Source organism: Silene latifolia, chromosome 8 (assembly GCF_048544455.1).
Source record: "Silene latifolia isolate original U9 population chromosome 8, ASM4854445v1, whole genome shotgun sequence".
In the NCBI taxonomy this organism is placed as follows: Eukaryota; Viridiplantae; Streptophyta; class Magnoliopsida; order Caryophyllales; family Caryophyllaceae; genus Silene; species Silene latifolia.
The window spans coordinates 107,812,664-107,832,445 of record NC_133533.1 but is presented as its reverse complement, the minus strand read 5'-3'; the positions used below and the strand labels follow the sequence as shown (position 1 = coordinate 107,832,445).

The following is a 19,782-nucleotide window of genomic DNA, read 5'->3' as shown; positions in this document are numbered from 1 at the left end:
GTTTAACTTGGTATTCGCGCACATGTTCACAGGACTTCTCATAGTCTTGTGATCATCACACCTGCATAGGTGGCTCAAGTGCTTCTCAACAAAGACTTCTCACATGAGTCATTAAGGACCTAAGTCCAACCCGGTGTATGATCCATCAAGTGCGTCTCAAAAGCACCACCATTAAGGCTATGAATCATACAACGCCATAGGAATAGAAGCTTTAGACTTAGTCAAGTCTCACTCTTGACCTAAGGACTTAAGCCCCATTCCCCTCGACGTATCAACGACTAGTCTCCTAGCCAGCCCTTTAGTAAAGGGATCAGCAAGATTGTTTTCGGACTTCACATAGTCCAAAGCAATCACTCCATTGTCTTGGAGTTGTCTAACTGCAGCGTGCCTTATTCGAATATGTCTCTTTTTCGAATTATAGACACTATTCTTTGCAACACCAATAGCAAACTGCGAGTCACAAAGGCAGGAGACCCGGTGTTAGCCGTCCGCCCCACACCGGTATATCGCCTAAAAGGTTTTTCAACCATTCACCTCTTGTCCCGCCAACTCAAGAGCTATGAACTCGATTCCATGGTAGAGCGTGCAATACAAGTCTGTTTAGAAGACTTCCACGATATAGCACCTCCACCCATGGTAAAGACATAACCACTAGTAGAACAGATCTCATCGTTACTCGCAACCCAGCCGCATCACAATATCCTCTAACACAAACAGAAATTTACTATAATGCAAACATAAGTCAACTGTTCCTTTTAGGTATTTTAGTAAACGACGAAGAGCATTCCAGTGTTCATTGCTAGGGTTATGTGTATAACGACTCGCCTACTAATCGCATAAGCTATATCTGGTCGAGTACAGTTCATTAAAAACATCACACTACCTAAGATTTTAGCATACTCTTCTTGGGAAACACTCTTGCCCAAGTTTTTACACAAGTGTACACTAGGATCATAGGGTGTTCTAGCAGGCACATCATCAAAGCAGTTAAACTTTTTCAACACTTTTTCAACATAATGAGATTGACTTAGATAGATTCCATTGGGGTTTCGGATGACCTTAACTCCTAGGATAACATTAGCTTCTCCTAAGTCCTTCATCTCAAAATGTGATGACAAAAAATCTTTAGTTCTAATTATCACCTCTAAATTATTACCAAGTATTAACATGTCATCAACATAAAGGCATATAAGCACACAATCAGATTCTATTACTTTTGAATAAACACATGAATCAGAATTGTTAACCACATAGCCATTACTTATCAAAGTGTTGTTAAATTTCTCATACCACTGTTTAGGTGCTTGTTTCAGTCCATAGAGTGACTTGTTCAGTTTACACACTTTACTCTCTTGACCCTCAATCACAAAACCTTCAGGTTGAGACATATAGATCTCTTCCCTTAGTTCACCACTCAAAAAAGCAGTTTTAACATCCATCTGATGTATAATAAGGTTATGAATAGCAGCTAAGGCGACAAGAGTCCTAATAGTCGAAATTTTGGTCACAGGAGAGTAAGTATCAAAATAATCAATACCCTTCTTTTGTGTAAAGCCTCTAACTACAAGTCTAGCTTTGAACCTCTCTATTGTACCGTCAGGTCTCATTTTCTTTTTAAAGATCCATTTACTTGTAATGGGTTTACTACCTTTAGGTAAATCAGTCAACTCCCAAGTCTGATTTGACACAATAGAGTCAAGTTCACTTTTAATAGCATCTTTCCAAAAATTAGCATCAATGGATTTCATTGCCTCACTATAGGTTTTTGGGTCATCTTCTATTAAAAAAGCTGAAACAAACTCATCACTAGCACAAACAGTGTATCCAAGTTCAGACAACAAAGTTGTATCATAATCATCACCAAAGTTCTTTGGGCATCTAGGTCTTTTACTTCTTCTAGGTTCAACAGAAACATCAATAGAAGTGCTAGCACTAGCATGTGAAGACAAATCAGAGATGCAAAGATAAACGGGAAATGGTACAACAGTTTTCTGAAAAGGAAAACATGCTCAAAAAATTCGGCATCTCTAGCCTCGGATATAGAACGGTCACTCAAAGACATAAATCTATAAGCAGAGCTATTTTGAGCATAACCTATAAACACACAATCATAGGTCTTAGGTCCAACGGTAGGTCTCCTAAAATCAGGTAAACCCACTTTAGCCAAACACCCCCATACCCTAAAGAAGCTCAGGTTAGGAGGATAGCCCTTCCAAATCTCGTAGGGTGTCTTGTCAATTTTCTTATGAGGTACACGGTTAATAATGTGACAAGCCGAAAGATTTGCTTCCCCCCACATATCGTCAGATAGGCCAGAACTTAAAAGCATAGCATTCATCATTTCTTTTAAGGTTCTATTTTTACGTTCAGCTACACCATTGGATTGGGGTAAGTAAGGTGGACTAGTCTCATGTATTAAACCGTTTGCAGCACAAAAGTCAGCTAGATAATTGAATTTATACTCACCACCTCTATCAGACCTTACCCTTTTAATTTTTCTGTCAAATTGGTTCTCAACTTCATTCTTAAAGTTTATAAAAGAATGTTCAGCTTCATCTTTAGACTTAAGCAAATAGACACGGGTGTATCTAGAACAGTCATCTATAAACGTAACATAATAATTCTTGCCACCTCTACTTGCAACATTTTTGAAGTCAGCTAGGTCGGTGTGAATTAACTCAAGAAGACTCGTGTTCCTAGTAGTCACAGGTTTACTAGGTTTCTTTGTAAACTTAGCCTCAACACAGCTAGCACATTTAGAGAATTCTTGACTCGTCAAACTCGGAATTAAACTCATAGTTCTAAGTTTTTTAATATAATCCACATTCACATGACCTAACCTACCATGCCAAACATCAATAGACTCAATGATATATAAGGTAAGAAGATGCAATATTATTAATAGCAGTAATCGAGTTCAATACAAAAAGACCCCGTAAAGATAACCCTTGCCCACAAATCCCCATTACGCGACATTACCAACTTGTCACCTCAAAAACAAGTTTCAAACCAGCTTTGTTTAAGAAGGCACCAGACACAAGGTTTCGACGCAATGAGGGTACAAATAAAACATTACCGAGAGCAAGTGTTTTCCCCGAGGTGAGTTTGAGAAAGATCTTGCCTTTGCTTGTGATCTTTGCAGATGAAGAATTACCCATGTAGACGCATTCCCCATCAACAACTTCCTCGAACTCAAAGAAATAAACCCCTATCAAAGACAGAGGTGTCTCAAGCTCCAAGATTCAAGACCCATTCAAGAACATTACCCACCGATTAGCTTCCACAACCACAAACTGCAATAACGTCATCACCACAAAGAACATTGGCCTCAAAGCAGATTTCTTCTCGTAACATTGGTAGGCTTTGTGCCTGTGTTTTCCATGACATAGCATAATAGACCCTTGGCGCTTTCTCAATCTTAGGAATCGGTTTGGTATGCTTCCTCGGACCATTCTTCTTAGCAGACCCCGGTTCTTACCCCGACCAACCTTGGCCTTACCCTTACCCTTATATTTCTCAAAGATAAGACGGACCACCGATTCAACCAGATTAGCTTTAACAAAGAAGAATAAAGAGAATGAACATCACAGATTGACTAGCAGAAGGTCTTTAAGGCGATTAGCCTCCTCGGTCCTCATATGTCCTATAAGTTCCTTAAGGGACAGGTCTTTCTTTTTGTGCTTAAGTTGGTTTTGTAATCGACCAGAGGGAGGGAATTTCTCTAGCAGAACATTAGCTACAAAGATGTCATCAAGTTTCATGCCTTCATTTACAACATCAAGACATAAATTTTCATAGACATGGACTTGATCCATGATAGGTTTCCGTCACCATTTGAAATCCCAACCATTTTCCCACAACATATTTCTTTTTCCCCGCATCATCAGCCCCATACTTGGTTTCTAAAGCCTCCCAAATAAACTTAACCGACTTATTCACAAAGAAATAAATCGAACAAGGTGTTTGTCATATTATTCGAATGTGACACCTAGCGATTTTGTTGTCCTTTATAAATTTTGCAATATCCTCTTCATTGGACTTAACATCTTTAGAGGGAGGAGGGGTTTTTCAAAGATCGTAGGGGTGATAGGCTTAAAGGGTCACTAATAAAACGTAATCAATTTCTAGTCGCTCGAAATACATCAATAATTTTCGGGACCGCTTATAATTGTGACCGTCTAAAGACTCATTTCGACATATCGGGCACAATTTTCGATATAATGTACATAGTTACAAAGAACTAAATAGTTTTCAAATTGTTATTCAAAGATGCGAGAAAATGAAGGAGAATAAAAATACCGGTAAACGATGAGAATATAAGCGAAGATAAAGTAAACCCGAATGTAGTGCCGTGTATAAACCATCGCCTTGAAAACTATTTTCTCCGGACGACCGTGGTGGCGATCGCTAGTGCGGTAGTTCCCAAGGTTAACACTACAAGTCTCCACGCATTCCGCCCACTCGGAACTGTGAGACTTGGAACGATATTAAAGCAGTACCCAGAAACTTTATAGAGTAGAGAAGAGAAAGAATAGAAGAGAACGAGTTTTGTTGTGTGTAAAGTGTGGAATAGCTGCTGTCTTTATATAGCAGAAGAGACGGTTTTAGGAGCCAAAAACTGCTCCTCCAAAAACGTCAGTCAACGAGAGAAAGGGGGAGAGAATAACTCACCCACTAACAGCACTGACTAATTCCACTAACAGCCCATTAGACCGTTTCAACAAAACAGAAACCCACTCGGACGCGGCCCAAAAAGATAGGCACAGCCCGCCGCAGGCGATTGCCAAATCCCAAATCCCAAATCCCGGGCCGGGCCGGGCTCGGGCACGTGCGCGTGTGCGAGCTGAATTAAGCACCTCGCAAAGCTTCCACAAAAGCCTCCCATGACCCACTAGTGATATGGTAAGGAGGGTGGTATATATAAACCCATAAAACTTCCTTTTCCTCACCAATGTGGGACAATTGGAAACACTCCAAAGGCAATAAAGCCCCTGTATTTCCAACAGGCAACAGTAGTGTAATCCTTGGGGAAGTACCGGTCATTGCTGATCGCCACCACGGTCGTACCGGAATAATAGTTTTCAAGGCAGTGGTTCCGCACCACGTCACTACCTTTCATATTCGGTATTTCTGGTCCTTGTCTAGTTACTGCTTTTATTTTTCCAACATTGATTTGAAGGCGGGAAGAGCAAAAGCATGTCAACACCTTGTGAGTGATATGAGCATTTCTGTAAACTTTAAAAGAACCAGTCAAAGCATTCTTGTTAAAAGTGACCTCCATCCGAAAGCAGTGAAAAATACGATGCGGGAAAGAGGAATGAAAGCTGAAATCTTCAGATTGACAGGTAGATTAATCGAAGGCTTTACTATTGAAAATGAATTCATGTTGTTGTTTGGAAAGAAGATCAATCTCACATATAATATCAGAAGGGCAAACCGGTTGACTTTGCCGATTAACATTGAGTTTTCACGTAGTGTTATTACTCGATCTTGTTATTTTACAAACTATAAATTCCGCTTACATTTATTTTATTTTAATTTATTTGTATTTTGTTTGAATAATATTTTTTTTGGTGCGCGCACATTATTAGTTTATGTCCAAGTTATTTCGAATTCGAATGGTGATTTATATTTTGTCGTTCTCAAATGATTTGGTATGATTTTGGTACATAGGCTTTGTTGTTGTTTTGTTTAGATTGGGTATTTAAAATAGACCTAACAAGCCCAACAATCTGATTTTATCAAATCTGATTGAGTACATGTTCGGTGACATTGTAATTTAGAGAGATGAAAGAAGATGAATATGAACAAGTAATGGATGATGAAAGGGAACATGATAAATAGAGGGCAATAATTAGAGGAAAAAATATTCAGGGTTTTAAGGAAAAGGCATATAAAGTAAATACCGCCAGTCAACTGATGGAGCGTTTGGTTCAAAAGATCGGAATGAATAGGAATAAAATAAGATATCATAGGCGAGTGGATTTAGAACCCCATATATATTAATTGTTAGTTGGTTCACTTTATAATTGCACAAGGATTTAGAATGACTGAAATTCATTTCATTTCATTTCAACTGCCCAACCAGACACTCTCTAACAGATGTTGACTTTTTTAACGAGATAGACATTTGGTATCACGGGACATATACATAGTAAATATTAGATATCTTTGAGGAAAAATATTAGTACTTTGATATAAATCTCAATATTATACTAGGTACACTCTTACAAAAACTCATAAAAAACTAGAAAAACATCCCCTAACATAAGACTAGTAGGTCGTGCTTGAAATCGTCTTAAAATCTTTCCCAACGCTTCTTTGACTCGTGTCTTATTTAAATCAACACAAATTCTTATTTCAGATGACAATTTTTTGTCTAAAATTGCAGACGGGCATATGTGACCATTTATGATTAAATCAATGTAACCACAATGGTACATCTAGTATTAGAACTTAAGGGGTGTTTGTTTCAATTCATAAAAGTATGAGGTATGAGTTTGGAATGAGTCAAGCTCATACTAGCTCTTAATTTGACAAAAATAAGGGTTTCATACCCATATCTCAAACTCATGAGGTATGTGTTTCTCAACAATTGGTCTCCCTTGTGACGGGTTACCATTTGTGCCGGATATTTTGTGAGATAAAATGGTAACAAAATGGGTTAGTGGAGAAAGGGGACTACATAAATAGTGTTGCAGAGAGAGAAAAAGTGGGTACTTTATGAGGTAAAATGGTATCCGTCTCTTGTTTGTGACGGATAGGTGCCGTCACAAACAAGAATTTGTGGTTTCTCAAAGCCAATGTGGGAGGTGAGTATGAGATGAATACTCATGGGTATTAAACCGAATAATAAAACCAAAAACCAAAAACCATGAAAAAAAACTTACGGAGTATATGAAACATTTTAAATGAATTTCTTTTTACCTTTATTTGATCAAATATTTATTTTCATGATTTTTCAATATCAAAATTAATTATTTTTAATGATGTATATTAAAATTTTTAAACCTTGGTGAAGTTCAACCTCATTCCACCCAAAACTAGAACAAACAGAAGGTATGAGTAATCAAAATCCAAACCCATATCATCCAGGTAATATTCCTGAGTCCAAATCCATACCGCACACGAACCAAATGCCCTCTTATACTAACTTGTTTTTCAATAATAGTCACATTTAACGGTCAAATAATTACAAACTTTCATTTTATTGCTTCAGTCCAATAACCCATCTAAAATAAGAACAACTATTAAATCAATCGTCTCCACCTAAGACGATCTTAACCAAAGATTTGGGCACAAAAGAAATACAAACACATCGATAATCGATAAGCACAAAAACTTCTCACTATTACAACAACAAAAAGTCGAGAAAACTCTAGACACACTAGAATACTCTTCTCCATACACGCACATAAAATTACCTTCCATTTTAATAATTCCACTACCCCCATTTCTCTTTAATTTTAACTGTTATTACAAAATTATTAATTAATCCCACCATTTTTCTTCTGGGTTAATCAGATTATCAGGGTTTAGTTATCTCTCTGGTTTACTTTCATTAATCCCGCATTTTTGAAGAAAAATGGAGAATTACAATGGAATTTATTCAGTGTTAAAGGCTAAGAGAAAGGAGTTGGAGGAATTTAATGATGATTTTTCTGAGTTTTCTTTGTCTTCCCCTGCTCGTAAAATTCGTCGTCTGGTATGATTAACTTCATTATATTTCATACTTTTTTTACTTTGATTTTTACAGTATTTTATTGGGTATTTTTGTTAAGTGATTTTATTCTTTTGGGTATCTTTAATTTTGGTATTGTTCACTAATTTGATTTGTTTCACGGCTTAATTTTGTATTAATGTTGTAATTTAGTTAGTTAACTTGTTTTTAGTGACATTTTGAGTATTTTGATTTATTTTGATTAGAGGGTTTTGTTGCTATTGCATTGTTAGGTTGCGTACATTCGACCCCTAAAATTGCCTCTTTGTGTTACTAGTACTAGTTACTAGTGTAAGGTTGCGTACATCCGACACCCCTTAGCCCGCAGTTTGCAGAACCCTCAAGGCACTGGAATACTGTTGTTAGGTTGTTAATGCATTGTTGGTTGCTACTTTGAAGAACTGATTTAGGGGTTTGGTAGTCAAGTTATTAGGGGAAAACTATCCGGGTAATTTTGGTTGGTATTAGGTAGAATGTTAACGGGATTGGGGAGATTCTGTCCGTTTTGCCAGACGATTGATTGAGCTGATAATGTATCTAGGTAGATGTGAAATGGGTTTTGTTTGGTTCTGGTTATCGATTTATTAAACGCCTCTTGTTAGGCATTTTTGCGTAATTCAGTTTCTGAATTATAATCTGCAACTTACGGGAACTCTGAAAACTAAAAGTTTGATATTCTTTTCACCGGCTGTGAGTTTTTTATGAGACGGTTTTCTCCATACAACAAGTTCATAAACTGTTGGTTATCGACACCCCTTAGCTCGCAATTTGTAGAGCCCTTGAGGTAATGGGGTAATGTTGTTGGGTTGTTATTGCATTGCTGGTTGCTAGTTTGTTAGTTATTGCAGCTCTGATGTACTGATATAGGGGTTTGGTAATCAACTTTTGAGGGAAAATTATGCATTTCAAGGGTAATTTTGATTGGTATTAGGTAGAATGTTAAGGGCATTGGAGAGAATCTGTCCATTTTGCCAGATGATTGAGCTGATAATGTATGTTGGTAAATGTGAAATGGGTTCTCTATGTTGTTCTGTTATTGGGTTAAGCGCCTCTTTTTAGGCCATATTCCCTTAATTCAGTTTTCGAATTATGATCTGAAACTTACAAGAACTCGACAAGTAAATGTTTGATGTTCTTTTCATTAGCGGTGAGTCTTGTATGAGACAGTTGTATGTATACAGCAGGTTCATAAACTCTGTTGATGAACGAGGGATACCCCATTAGTGGTTTGACGAAATGGGGTGGATAATTTTCTATTTTGCTTGGTTGATAGAAGTTATATTTTGATTAAAACTGGTGCTCTCTGTGGTTGCTCATGAGTATGTTGGAATTGTGGTTGATCAGGATGTTGAGCTCCCTCCTATTGTAGAAGAAGAGGATACAAATGTCCCAATGAGTTATGAGCAAGTAATACCCAGTAATGTGATCGTGGATGGTATTAGTGATCAATTGGAGATACCTGATATAGAGGACTTGCCTCCCGTCCCCGAGAATAAAGAGAAAGCTATTGTTTTGTTCAAACCTATGAGCACCCCTCCGTCTTACTCTGGGAGTACTTTTTCTATTGACCCTGATTTGATTGCGAGCTTCAAAAGTGAGTACTCTCCCTATCTTGATTAACTTTTTATGTTTTGTTTTTTAGAGTTGAACGTTAAGTCATTGCCTGTTACTTGTAAATTAGAACTCGAACTTAGCTATTGCTGTTTTATTCGATGCTATTCTCAACACAATTTTCATTTCGAGTCGTTTGGATTCAGCCTTCCTGTGTTAAGGATAAGGGCGTTGGACTGATGACATCTATAGTTCTAGCAAGCCATCATTAGCCTCGGTTCACTAAATTTGGTTTCAAGTTCAATGACGAACTGTTAAACTTCTGGTCTTAGGCTTATGTTATGGAGTAAATGGGTAATTGCACTGACTTAATTACTCAGATGGAAACTTTTGTGCTGTCAGCAGATCAGGCTTTTTGGCGAGTAAACGTAAATGCAGTTCAACCTAATTCGAAGGACGAAGATCTAACAGATGGTGAGAAACTAGAGGAGAGTTCATGCAGAGCTGTAGTCCCGTGGGTTCCATCTCAGCAACTTATCTTCAAACCTGAAGTGCTAGAATCTCAGGCGGAGGAATCAGATGCAATGGATGCTGAAGAGCCAGAAGTTACAACAATGGAGATCGAGAATGCCGGGGGACAAACAAGTGATTCCTATCGTCTTTCTAGGGTTACCGAGGGCATGCCGTCACAATGGCAGCAACAACACTGCACAATACCCCAGCCCCTCGAGAACAAACCCACTCCAGTTGTCTGGTACCGGTGATTGGCCATAGATTCTATTAGTTTGTAGGACTGTAAATTGTGTCATGGGAGAATGTCGGAGGTCGCTTGGGATTGGTGGAATTTGGAATTTTGCAACACAAGTTATGTAGCAGTGTACAATGTAGAGCTCGTGTTTCGGGTTTCCAGCAAATTCAGGCCCAAGTTATGAAAGTGACACTACGTCGTGCATTTTTTGTATAGCGACTCTCATTGTTCATCAGGATGCTCGGACGAAGAGCTAATCATAGTATGACCGACATGAGAAATGATTGAACTCGGCCTTGGTTCGTAGATTTATCAGATTTTTATATTGCGGAGATTATCTGAACAATTCGGAACTAATGAAAATCCATTTTCACCTCATTTATAGTTCTCAATTGAATTTAAATTATCATGTCTGACATTCGCTCGGTCATTCTCAAACACACAAATCTCACAGATGATAATATGAAAAAGGTTGACATGAATCAGCATTCGAAATGCGTAGGCATGAGCCCAAAAATATAAAATAAAAGGGAAGCTTCATAGAAACATCAATCGAATTACAATGTTCGTGAAAGAAACAATTACATCACCACATACAACAAATCTCGCTTGTGACCTTTCACAACCCCCTTTCCACTTGCAACTTGTGAGAAGTGAAAGACAAGTGTCCGTCACAAATGAGAATAGAAGAGGGGGATAAATAACAGAGAACAAAATTCCCCCCACATAGCTATATAAATATGAGCTACAAACTGGCAACTGATACTTGGGGAAACCCTGCAGTAACATCGACGACCAGAGCAGCTCAGAGAAATCCGGATAAACTGGTTGCTAGCATCATAGCTTATCTTTTTTCTCTTGTCGCTGGTTCCGTAAATATATTTGCAAACTCTACATGTGTCCTTCTAAGGCTGGCATGGAAGACAGTCTACTTATCTAATTACAACATTCAGTCCCCAGAGACATATATCTTCTCTTGATAGTATTTCTTTTCGCTTGCCACCTTCTTCGCATTTCGTTTCTGCACGTTAAAGAATGTTAGACGATGACAGATGCAAGACCACATGAAGTTGTTGAAACGCGGGGATACCGTACCTTGTAAGCTTCATGATTGGTGATAATTCTATGGGCCACAGATGATGTAGTTATGTGTTTGGGGCTTTCAAGCATCCTAAACATCTTCATCTTCTTTGGCACTGCATAGGGGTCTGTGTCATCCTGTATTACATAAAAATTACAGATTCGGGATGAATTTTTTTTTCCCAAAGGTAAATCAAGATGAAAAATTAGTTATGGTAGGATTAGACATGCTTACATTGACAAGAGGATTTGCCTCCGACACTGTTCCACGTACGACCAAACTAATATTGAAGGTCTTTATCTGATTAGCAAATCAATTTAGAAGAAAAAAAATCTGATTAGAATGATAACCTGACAAAGGGGAGAGGGATGAGAGGTCTGAGAATAGTTGGCATCACATTAATAAGACAAAGTCGGGACCTAATATTGTCTTAGGAGTACAGAGTATGGTAAAGCTCTCAGGAGCAGAGTTTGTGTACAATACCACATCAACAAAACCCAAATACTACATCAACAAAAGAAAGTCCGTGTATAATCGCATAAGAACCATAACCAGTGTATTCTTGGCTATTGGTAGAGACTGAGGTCCGTGTACGCTAAATAGTATATTTGATTCTTTCTTCTCGAATTGTTTTGTACCAAGAAAAAATCTCAAACATCCACAAAAATGGTTTTCTGAATCACCGGGATAACATGGAATACAAGTGTGGTTCTTTCAGTAAACAACTTTTTGAAACACATCCCTCAGTTTCATTTTAAATTTTAAATTTGGTTGTACTATGGTAATCATCAAGTCACAATTTGATGCAGGAGCATCACTGCAATCAAGTAGCATGTCTGAAAGCCAGACCCTTTTTTCAGGCATAACGATTGAGCACGGATGCAAGGCATTCAGCTAGTTCTGTAAATAGATTTTTGGTTAAGGAATACACAATTACACACCCTCCCTTCTAACCACCAAGTGCTTTGGTCCACCTTTTTGTGAGTGGGAGTTTGAATCAATGGGGAATATGATTTGAAGAGAGGGAGTAGCAGTCAGTATAAAAACCAACAGTTTCGTGTCCATAAAAATGTTTTCTGCAACTCTTTCTGAAAATGCATAAATAGAGTACTCCGCAATGTCTCAAAGACGTCTTACCTACAACGAGGTAAGGGGGTCCATGCGGATGCAACATTCCCTAGTGCTAAAGAAGTTGTTTGACAATCCCTTGTGCTAAAGCAGTTGTTTGACACCCCAGTGACACAGTTTGATGCAACATCTTTCTTTATTACTCCGTATATCATAATCCAAATTCAAAAGAATAATGAATCTTTAACTCAACTAGAAATCTAAATTTTCAAAATGTATAATTAAGTTGAAAAAAACATATGCAAGTTCTTGTAAAGAATTCGAAAACAAAAAATCCAGCGTTAACAATCATGTCAAATGCTTTGCTACGATGAACCTTAAACACCAAAAGTTAAATAAAAACTCATCAGGAGAGAGCTAAGCTAGGCAAAGAATAGAAGTAAAGCTACAATAAATATTAACATAGTTGAAGTGTTGAACAATGAAGTCATATTAGAAAAAGGTTACTAACCATGTCTTGTGTAACTTCCCATGGAGCACCCATGATGATTTCATCAACATAACGACAGCCTAAAACACTGAGACAACGTTCATGCAAGTTCATCAAGGGATATCCAGGACCTCGTATCTCACTGCAAGGGGTAAACTGTCAAATTTATGAAAATCCACTCATGCCGGAGATGCTCATAAAAAGTAAAGCTTTTGAAAATGCAGTTATGGTCATCTCCTCAATGTACAGTGGCACTTATTTGGTGTCAGAAGATGAATTACCTGACTGTTTGGTCTGTGTAAATGCCAACAAGTAAGAAATCTCCAAGCTGTCGGGCAGCTCTAAGTATCTGGACATGAATGAGGAAGAAACATGAGTAACTTTGAAAGTAACAGACTGATAATTAAAATGAAAAGAGGCGATAAAAAAGACATGTAAATTTGCCCTAATTATTAATGCAAGCAGGACCATGAACTTTAACAACTTCGAAGTATGCTGATAAAGTCACTCAGAGGCATACTCATAACCTGAGTTCAAAACGCGTCTGCATCAAAATCTGTCCTTATGGCTCCCTTTACGCCAGACAAGAAGTAAAACATCTAGTATATATAAACATGTACATCTGAATATCTATAAGTACTTTTAATGATTTGACTATGACCAGGCATCCCAAATCCCATCCTTCTCAAGATAACTGTCTCTCTTCAAGCTTCTAGGGAGGGAGAAGAATCCTTCAAGCAACTAATGCCAAACTACTGAACAAGCAATTTTCAGATAATACATGAATTGTGAAAGAAATTGCACGTGAAGGGCACTGCTTCTAACGACAGCAGACATCAGAAAAATTCAGGGAAAACTGGAAAAGGACTTGAGTTTCACCTCAACATGTCCAGCATGGAAAAGATCAAATGCTCCATCAATGTACACAACACGTGCATTTGGTGCGGGCCCCTGTAACGTAAACAAGAGGATGAAGTGACATGTAAACAAGTAAATAAAAAATGCAATTCATCAAGAAAAGACGCTCAGGAGCACCCCTAAAGAAGACTAAACTAAATATGGACTACACAGAGGAATATCCCCCGTTATGTTCTACGCGTTAGCAGTTTCTTCTTTTGGGACTGACGGAACCGCCACAGGTATCTATAAAAGCTGTCTAAAATTTAACCTACGTATAAATTGTCTCCATTCACCCACTAAATTGGGATCAAGCTTTCGTGTTGAAAAGGAGAAGTTTCAAGAAAATTTAGGCACCAGTTTAGCCGTTGTTAGAGGCCAAATATCATTGTACCAACAGCAAAACCTGGTCACTTGAGAGAGGCTGGCTAGAAGAAAACTATGGCCATCCAGAAGAGAAATAACTCATCCAAACCTTACCCAAAAGACTATGTACTCGTAATTTAAGGCGGCAACATCTCAAGTAAAAGCTGCTGCTAACTTGCAATTAGAAAACACACGACACTAAATCCACAACGCAGAAGGCATGCTAAAATAAAGCAAGTTTTTCCCCGTAAGGTAACCTGATTTTTTTATTGTATCTTCAACTTAGTAATAATGTCTGCTAGTTATAGCAGCATGGCTCACAAGTCTACTCAAACCTAACCATCCTTTTGTTCTATTACCCTTTTAATTAGCTGTCAGGGTAAGTTGAGGCCCAGTATACCTCATAAAGAAAGCTACTTCCATAAAAGGGTACGTTAAGTTTCTTACTTTCTTTTGATTTTCTTATGAGAAGGTTTTCCTCACTATCCTTTATTTGACTCCTAACCAAATCGATAATTTGATAAGACACATATTGCACAATAAGATACAAAACCGTAAGCCGTTGTTCCATACCTTTCCATTTGAAAACTGCACAATGCGTTTGGAGGTTGGCAGAAAATGAGATACATGACCAGCACTGAACTGCATACTCTTACAAATCTGATTCTTGCCATATAACTCCCCACCAACACCAGAATCACTATTTACACTTGTATCACGGATAGTAGAAAGTATCCGTCCTACAATCAAGTAAAGCACCCCATGCAACAAGTCATTAGCCAAGATGATAAGATCAGAAGATAATTGCATAATTCTTCATAATGATAGGTGAGTTCAGTTTTCAAGAAATTGTAGTAGGACAAAACTACAAACGAATCCATACCATCAAAATCATTACCAATATGAACATAAAAGTGAAGATAATTCCGGTCCTATCAAATGGAACTTTTTCTTTTTTGGGTGGTAGACGAGGCACAAGGCCAATACAATATAAGGGAAAGGGGATCGGAACCTATTACCTACCGTCCACACCCCCATGAGTCTAAGAAAGTCATGATTTCAACAAATCACTTTTGAGTTGGGGTACACCCCAATGAGTCTCTATCACTAGGCTAAGGCTTCATCGGCCACCCCAGAGGCACTCTCCAAACAGAGACTTAGCAGGAAATAATACCTACAATATCTGTGCTTGAGACTCCTTCAGTGCGTTTAATCTGCTTGTAACGGCCTGCCTTCTTAGCCAATGCATATGCATCAGTGCCATCTGGAAGTAAGCAAGGATCATCACCGTGTATGATGTAATCAATTTTGTACTCATTAAAAAGAGTTTTCATGAATTGCTCTGTGATTGCATATGGGGCATTTGGAATGACTTCATTGACCCACTTTAACCCACCAACAAGTGCCAGCCTACAAGATTACTGAAGTTAGAAAATAACAAACAGTAGCAAACTAGCAACTTCAACGGGTGATAAAGACGATAGGCAGGATTACAGCACTATGGAAAAGGCACATAAGTAACAAGTTATATCTTCTTGCACCTAATGAACCTCTTGAAGAGCTAACGAACTCACTATCTAATCAAGAAGTGTGTCGACAATGGCAAATTGTGTCACTATAATCAAGCTATCACAACCATCAAGAAGAAGACAAAATACTTCATTCGCATGTACATTCCTATCACAACCATCACATAATTAGATATAACCTCCAATATATCAACAGACTAAGCAGGTAGAAAATGAGGCCAACCATTCCCACATAGTCTGTAAGCAAAAAAGATAATCACCACCAATTACAACAACTTTACCCCTGTAATTTACGGGTGCCCGCCAAAAGCAGTACGCATCCTTACCCCTATGTTACGAAGCATTGAGAGGTTGTTTCTAAATGACCCATAATGACAACTACCATCAATTAAATTTCAAAATAATCAAGAATACCTTTCTTCCATTGAAAGAACAGGCGGACCCTTGTTTGCCAAAATTTCTTCATCACTAACGACTCCCACAACTAATTCATCTCCTAAGAGTTTAGCCTGCCTCAATGCATTTGCATGCCCGTAATGCATCAAATCAAAACACCCATCCATATATACTCTGACACGCTTCTCCTCATGTGCTGGTTTATTCAAACTGCCAAAGCCAGTCCATAAATAAGGGAGATAATGAACCCCAATACCACCAAAATAGCTAGTTGACAAGCCGAGCAAAGCTGCTGTAATCATTATAGCCCCGAACAAATGAGGATAGTAGCAAGCTCCATCCCAAATGCGACTGTGACTTTCATATTCCATTTTGATAAAACTCAAATGCCTTAAGGCCCTTGAGCTTAGAACAAAACTGCAACACAAATATATAGTCTATATTAGGACTAAGGACTAGGAAAATAAAAATCTGATGGTTTCATGAATAGGCCAAACCGCCAAACATATACAAGGCTCGAGATTGAATCAAGAGTAAACAGAACCCCTCAAAACACACTTACAAGCGAAATAATCGACTTAAAAAGGAACATAATCACTTAGACCTACACAGTGTTATTCCAATATTGCCAGAACATTAATTAACTAACATACAACTAATTTCCTTAGGTTCAAAAAAGGATCCATGGCTTCAGTAAGCACATGTATTTTTGTTTGCCTAGTAAAGTATCATTTCTTTATGTAAAGCACAAGGAGAATTTTAATGCTCACAGATTGTGAATATTGGCAACAAGCTATTTTGGTTCGTATGTACTTCTTCAACAAGCTATTTTGGTCCGTATGTACTTCTATAATATGGGGTCATTTTAGTTTCATACTTTCATTGTAGTTTATACTCGGGTATTAAACTATAAATTTTTTCAGACTAGACAGACATAGCAATGAAAAACATCATTTGTCTAAAACACCGAGGGGTCTAGGATCCCATAAGGTCTAAGGTGGCTACGCGACCCATCATGAGTATAATTATTCAATGATCATACCAACCGCTATGTCCCGGATGGAGTCGTCTCATGACAGCTAGCTGTCACCTGCTAAAAGAGAGTATCATATACTATAAAAATATCTGCAATTCTGGTAGCTGACTGAAGATGCAAGTATTAACACACCATAAACGAAAACTGTGCAAAGTGAATAAGCATCAAAATCTTCCATGATAAATAAACTTAAGCTGAAACTTGATAACATTGGTTGAATCATAAACATGGGATCAAAATCAATTTGAGCTAAGCAAATCAACAAAAACATAACATTGAACTAAACTACTACCGGAAATCGTTCTTCTTTTTTATACAACTCTAACTAAAAATCATCACATTTCAAGACAACCCATTTCAACAAAATTTCTGAAAAAAAAACAATGACTAAAATATACAGATGATCCATTAAATTTGAGTAATATACGTGAGCAGTATTTTAATCAAACGTATGAAATTGCGGTAAACAGAGGTACTCAGTGGTGGCGGCCCCTGGCGGTTGAGTTTTTCGAAGTTTTTAGTTAAATTTTTCGAATTTTATTCGAGTGTGCCTTATATTATTACTCATCCTCCCTCAAAAAATTTCCGACCCCCCTAAGCTCAAATCCTGGCTCTGCCACTCGAGTTACTACATCCAATTCCACATCAAATTTGATTCAAAATCACAAATTTTACTCTAACCCATTACCCACAGCAGATACACATCCACATTCTCCAAATAATTTGTTCATCATGCAGCATACAAAAGCTCAAAAAAGCTCCTCAATTGTACCAATTTACAACATCATAAACATAAACAAATCAATGAACGCAAATTCTAATCGAAATTTCCCAATAATTATAACTAGAATCAATTGTACATAATTTTACGAACTGGGTATTCAAAATTACACTCAACAACACGGTAAATATTGAAACTTTATACATAAAAATAAAATAAAAAAATTAAATTGCAAATTTTTGACACAAACTTTATACCTTAATTTGTGTTTATTCTTCAATTATTTGGTTGAAGAGTAGAGCAGCAAATGCAATCATGCAAATCCACAACAAAAAATGGATGTATGAGTAAAAACGTTGGTTTTGTGACGAAATGGGTGAAAGATATTGATGGTGTATACTTCGTATATATTATATTTATGCGACTATGCTTTGGTAGTTCTCAACTCTCAAGTAGTCGATTACTCGATTATTTATGCATGGAACTTGCAATTTGTCTTCTTCATGACGGGTGTATCCATATTAAATTATTAACACTAAAATGGATCCGGTATTATTTCATTTGTGCATATTAAATAAATTTATTATTTTTTCATATTACGGAGTACTTATTAAAGTTAAGATAGATATATCTATCTTAAATAAGAATTTATTTTTATTTTTTCTATCAAATCATTGAAAAAAAAAAAAGTTTTTAATTACATGTGGAGAGAAAAAGAACATTTAGATATAGATAGATTAAAAGTCAAAAGAAATTATTCCCGCACTTATTGTTGTAACTTTTTTATTTGAATGGGCAAATGTGGTATCGGATGCTCAAATTAGCTACGGAGTACTTTGTATAAAGACAACTTATTCTCTTACAAAATCGTTTTATTTTAATATTGAGTAAAATTGAATCTACAAACAAAAAAAACTCATAAACATACATTTGAATGAAAATAAAAACTTGAAAAAAAAAATGGATATTAAGAGTTCATTTTTACAAATATTTATGTAAGAACGCTTTACTAGCTCAAGAATTTATGAAAAATAAATTAAAGGTGTTAAAAAAAAAATTAAAAATGTCACATCATACTTTTGTACTTCTTTTTTATTTGTCATCTACCTTTTTTAAAAAAAAAATTACGTTATTGTACACAAATTCTACTACTCAAGAGTTCATTGTTATTGTAGATGTTGGTTTCTAGCTATATTTCTAGTTCAATTTCGTACTTAATGTACACAAATTCTACTACTCTGTATAATACTTAAAACAATACTAAAACTGGACTAATGTAACTGAGATTAATTTAGATAATACTCTTTGAAGTTGGTAAATTCTTAAATGAATATTTATAAATATACATGTGGAAATATGCAAGACACTCAAGCTACCAATCACAGTTGAGGACTCACATACACACGGATTGCTGATGTGGCAATGTGTTAGTTAGGAAACTACTTACTCCTTAAGTTAATTCATGGTAAGAAACACAAAATATCGTTTAATAAAAGCTCCCTTTATTTATTTGTGTTTTTCATCATCAAGCTTGAAACATTTATCAATGAAGGTTATGGTTAGCTTCACAATATAAATACTCGTATTTATACAATAGCCATCCATAAATATTTGTGATTATAAAATGAGTTCTTTACATAATTATTGTAATTTAACACTAATGTGAACATCAAAACGTGTGATATGAATAAGAAGTCACAATTCAATTACGTGACAATCTTACATGTGCATTGGATATTTTGATGCATGTTTGTGGCTCTCTTCACCTCATTTGTTAATCAAATAGATCGTACCTTTCTTTTCACATCGCTATCGCTTTTAATTTAACTTGCCACATACTATATGCTTGAGGCGTAACAATCACGGAGTAAAATCTTTTCCATTTTTTTATAAAAAAAATAGAGGTTTGTTATCTTTGAATAGTCAAAAGTCATAACTTAAGTGTAGGTCGATTGGATGGTCGTAAATTAACTTGAAAATGAAAAGGTTAAATGAGTGCAATTAGGATATATAATACCGAGTATGAGATAAAATTATAATCTTTGAGAGATGAAAAGGACAAAAAGGAAATGGAGATGATCCTCTTCCACGATAACTCGTGATCCTTATTAGAGTACAAGTTCAGGTCTATAAGAATAAAAATGAGTAATTCACAGTACAAACTAAGGCTTTATTTGGT

At 36.7% G+C, this 19,782-nt stretch overlaps 2 protein-coding genes across 3 annotated transcripts; one reads left to right on the top strand and one right to left on the bottom strand.

Annotated features, from left to right (window-relative positions):
• Positions 1-7,305: 7,305 nt before the first annotated feature.
• Positions 7,306-10,236, top strand: LOC141597225 (uncharacterized). 2 transcript variants are annotated; one of them, XM_074417600.1, is made up of 3 exons: positions 7,306-7,705; positions 9,065-9,314; positions 9,674-10,236. In XM_074417600.1, exons 1-3 carry the CDS (start codon positions 7,586-7,588, stop codon positions 10,033-10,035), a joined length of 732 nt encoding a protein of 243 aa, XP_074273701.1. In that variant the 5' UTR covers positions 7,306-7,585; the 3' UTR covers positions 10,036-10,236. The 2 variants fall into 2 exon arrangements, with proteins under 2 accessions (XP_074273701.1, XP_074273702.1); XM_074417601.1 differs by having other exon boundaries at positions 7,312-7,705; positions 9,677-10,236.
• Positions 10,237-10,538: 302 nt separating this feature from the next.
• LOC141597224 (ethanolamine-phosphate cytidylyltransferase-like) lies at positions 10,539-18,057 on the bottom strand. Its single transcript, XM_074417599.1, has 10 exons — positions 17,861-18,057; positions 15,865-16,263; positions 15,096-15,331; positions 14,495-14,661; positions 13,538-13,609; positions 12,940-13,007; positions 12,680-12,800; positions 11,335-11,400; positions 11,115-11,237; positions 10,539-11,040 (listed from the first exon to the last, which is right to left on the bottom strand). The coding sequence occupies exons 2-10, from the start codon at positions 16,215-16,217 to the stop codon at positions 10,969-10,971; spliced, it is 1,278 nt and encodes a 425-aa protein (XP_074273700.1). The 5' UTR covers positions 16,218-16,263; positions 17,861-18,057; the 3' UTR covers positions 10,539-10,968.
• Between the last annotated feature and the right edge of the window lie 1,725 nt (positions 18,058-19,782).

Coding starts and splice junctions, on each gene's coding strand:
- LOC141597224 (XM_074417599.1), bottom strand. CDS start 16,217: ATGGAATATGAAAGTCACAGTCGCATTTGGGATGGAGCTTGCTACTAT. Junction 14,662..15,095: donor CTCAAGCACAGATATTGTAG/GTATTATTTCCT, acceptor ACTTGATTGTAG/GACGGATACTTTCTACTATC. Junction 11,238..11,334: donor AGGCAAATCCTCTTGTCAAT/GTAAGCATGTCT, acceptor TATGTAATACAG/GATGACACAGACCCCTATGC.
- LOC141597225 (XM_074417600.1), top strand. CDS start 7,586: ATGGAGAATTACAATGGAATTTATTCAGTGTTAAAGGCTAAGAGAAAG. Junction 7,706..9,064: donor CTCGTAAAATTCGTCGTCTG/GTATGATTAACT, acceptor GTGGTTGATCAG/GATGTTGAGCTCCCTCCTAT. Junction 9,315..9,673: donor TTTGATTGCGAGCTTCAAAA/GTGAGTACTCTC, acceptor TTGTGCTGTCAG/CAGATCAGGCTTTTTGGCGA.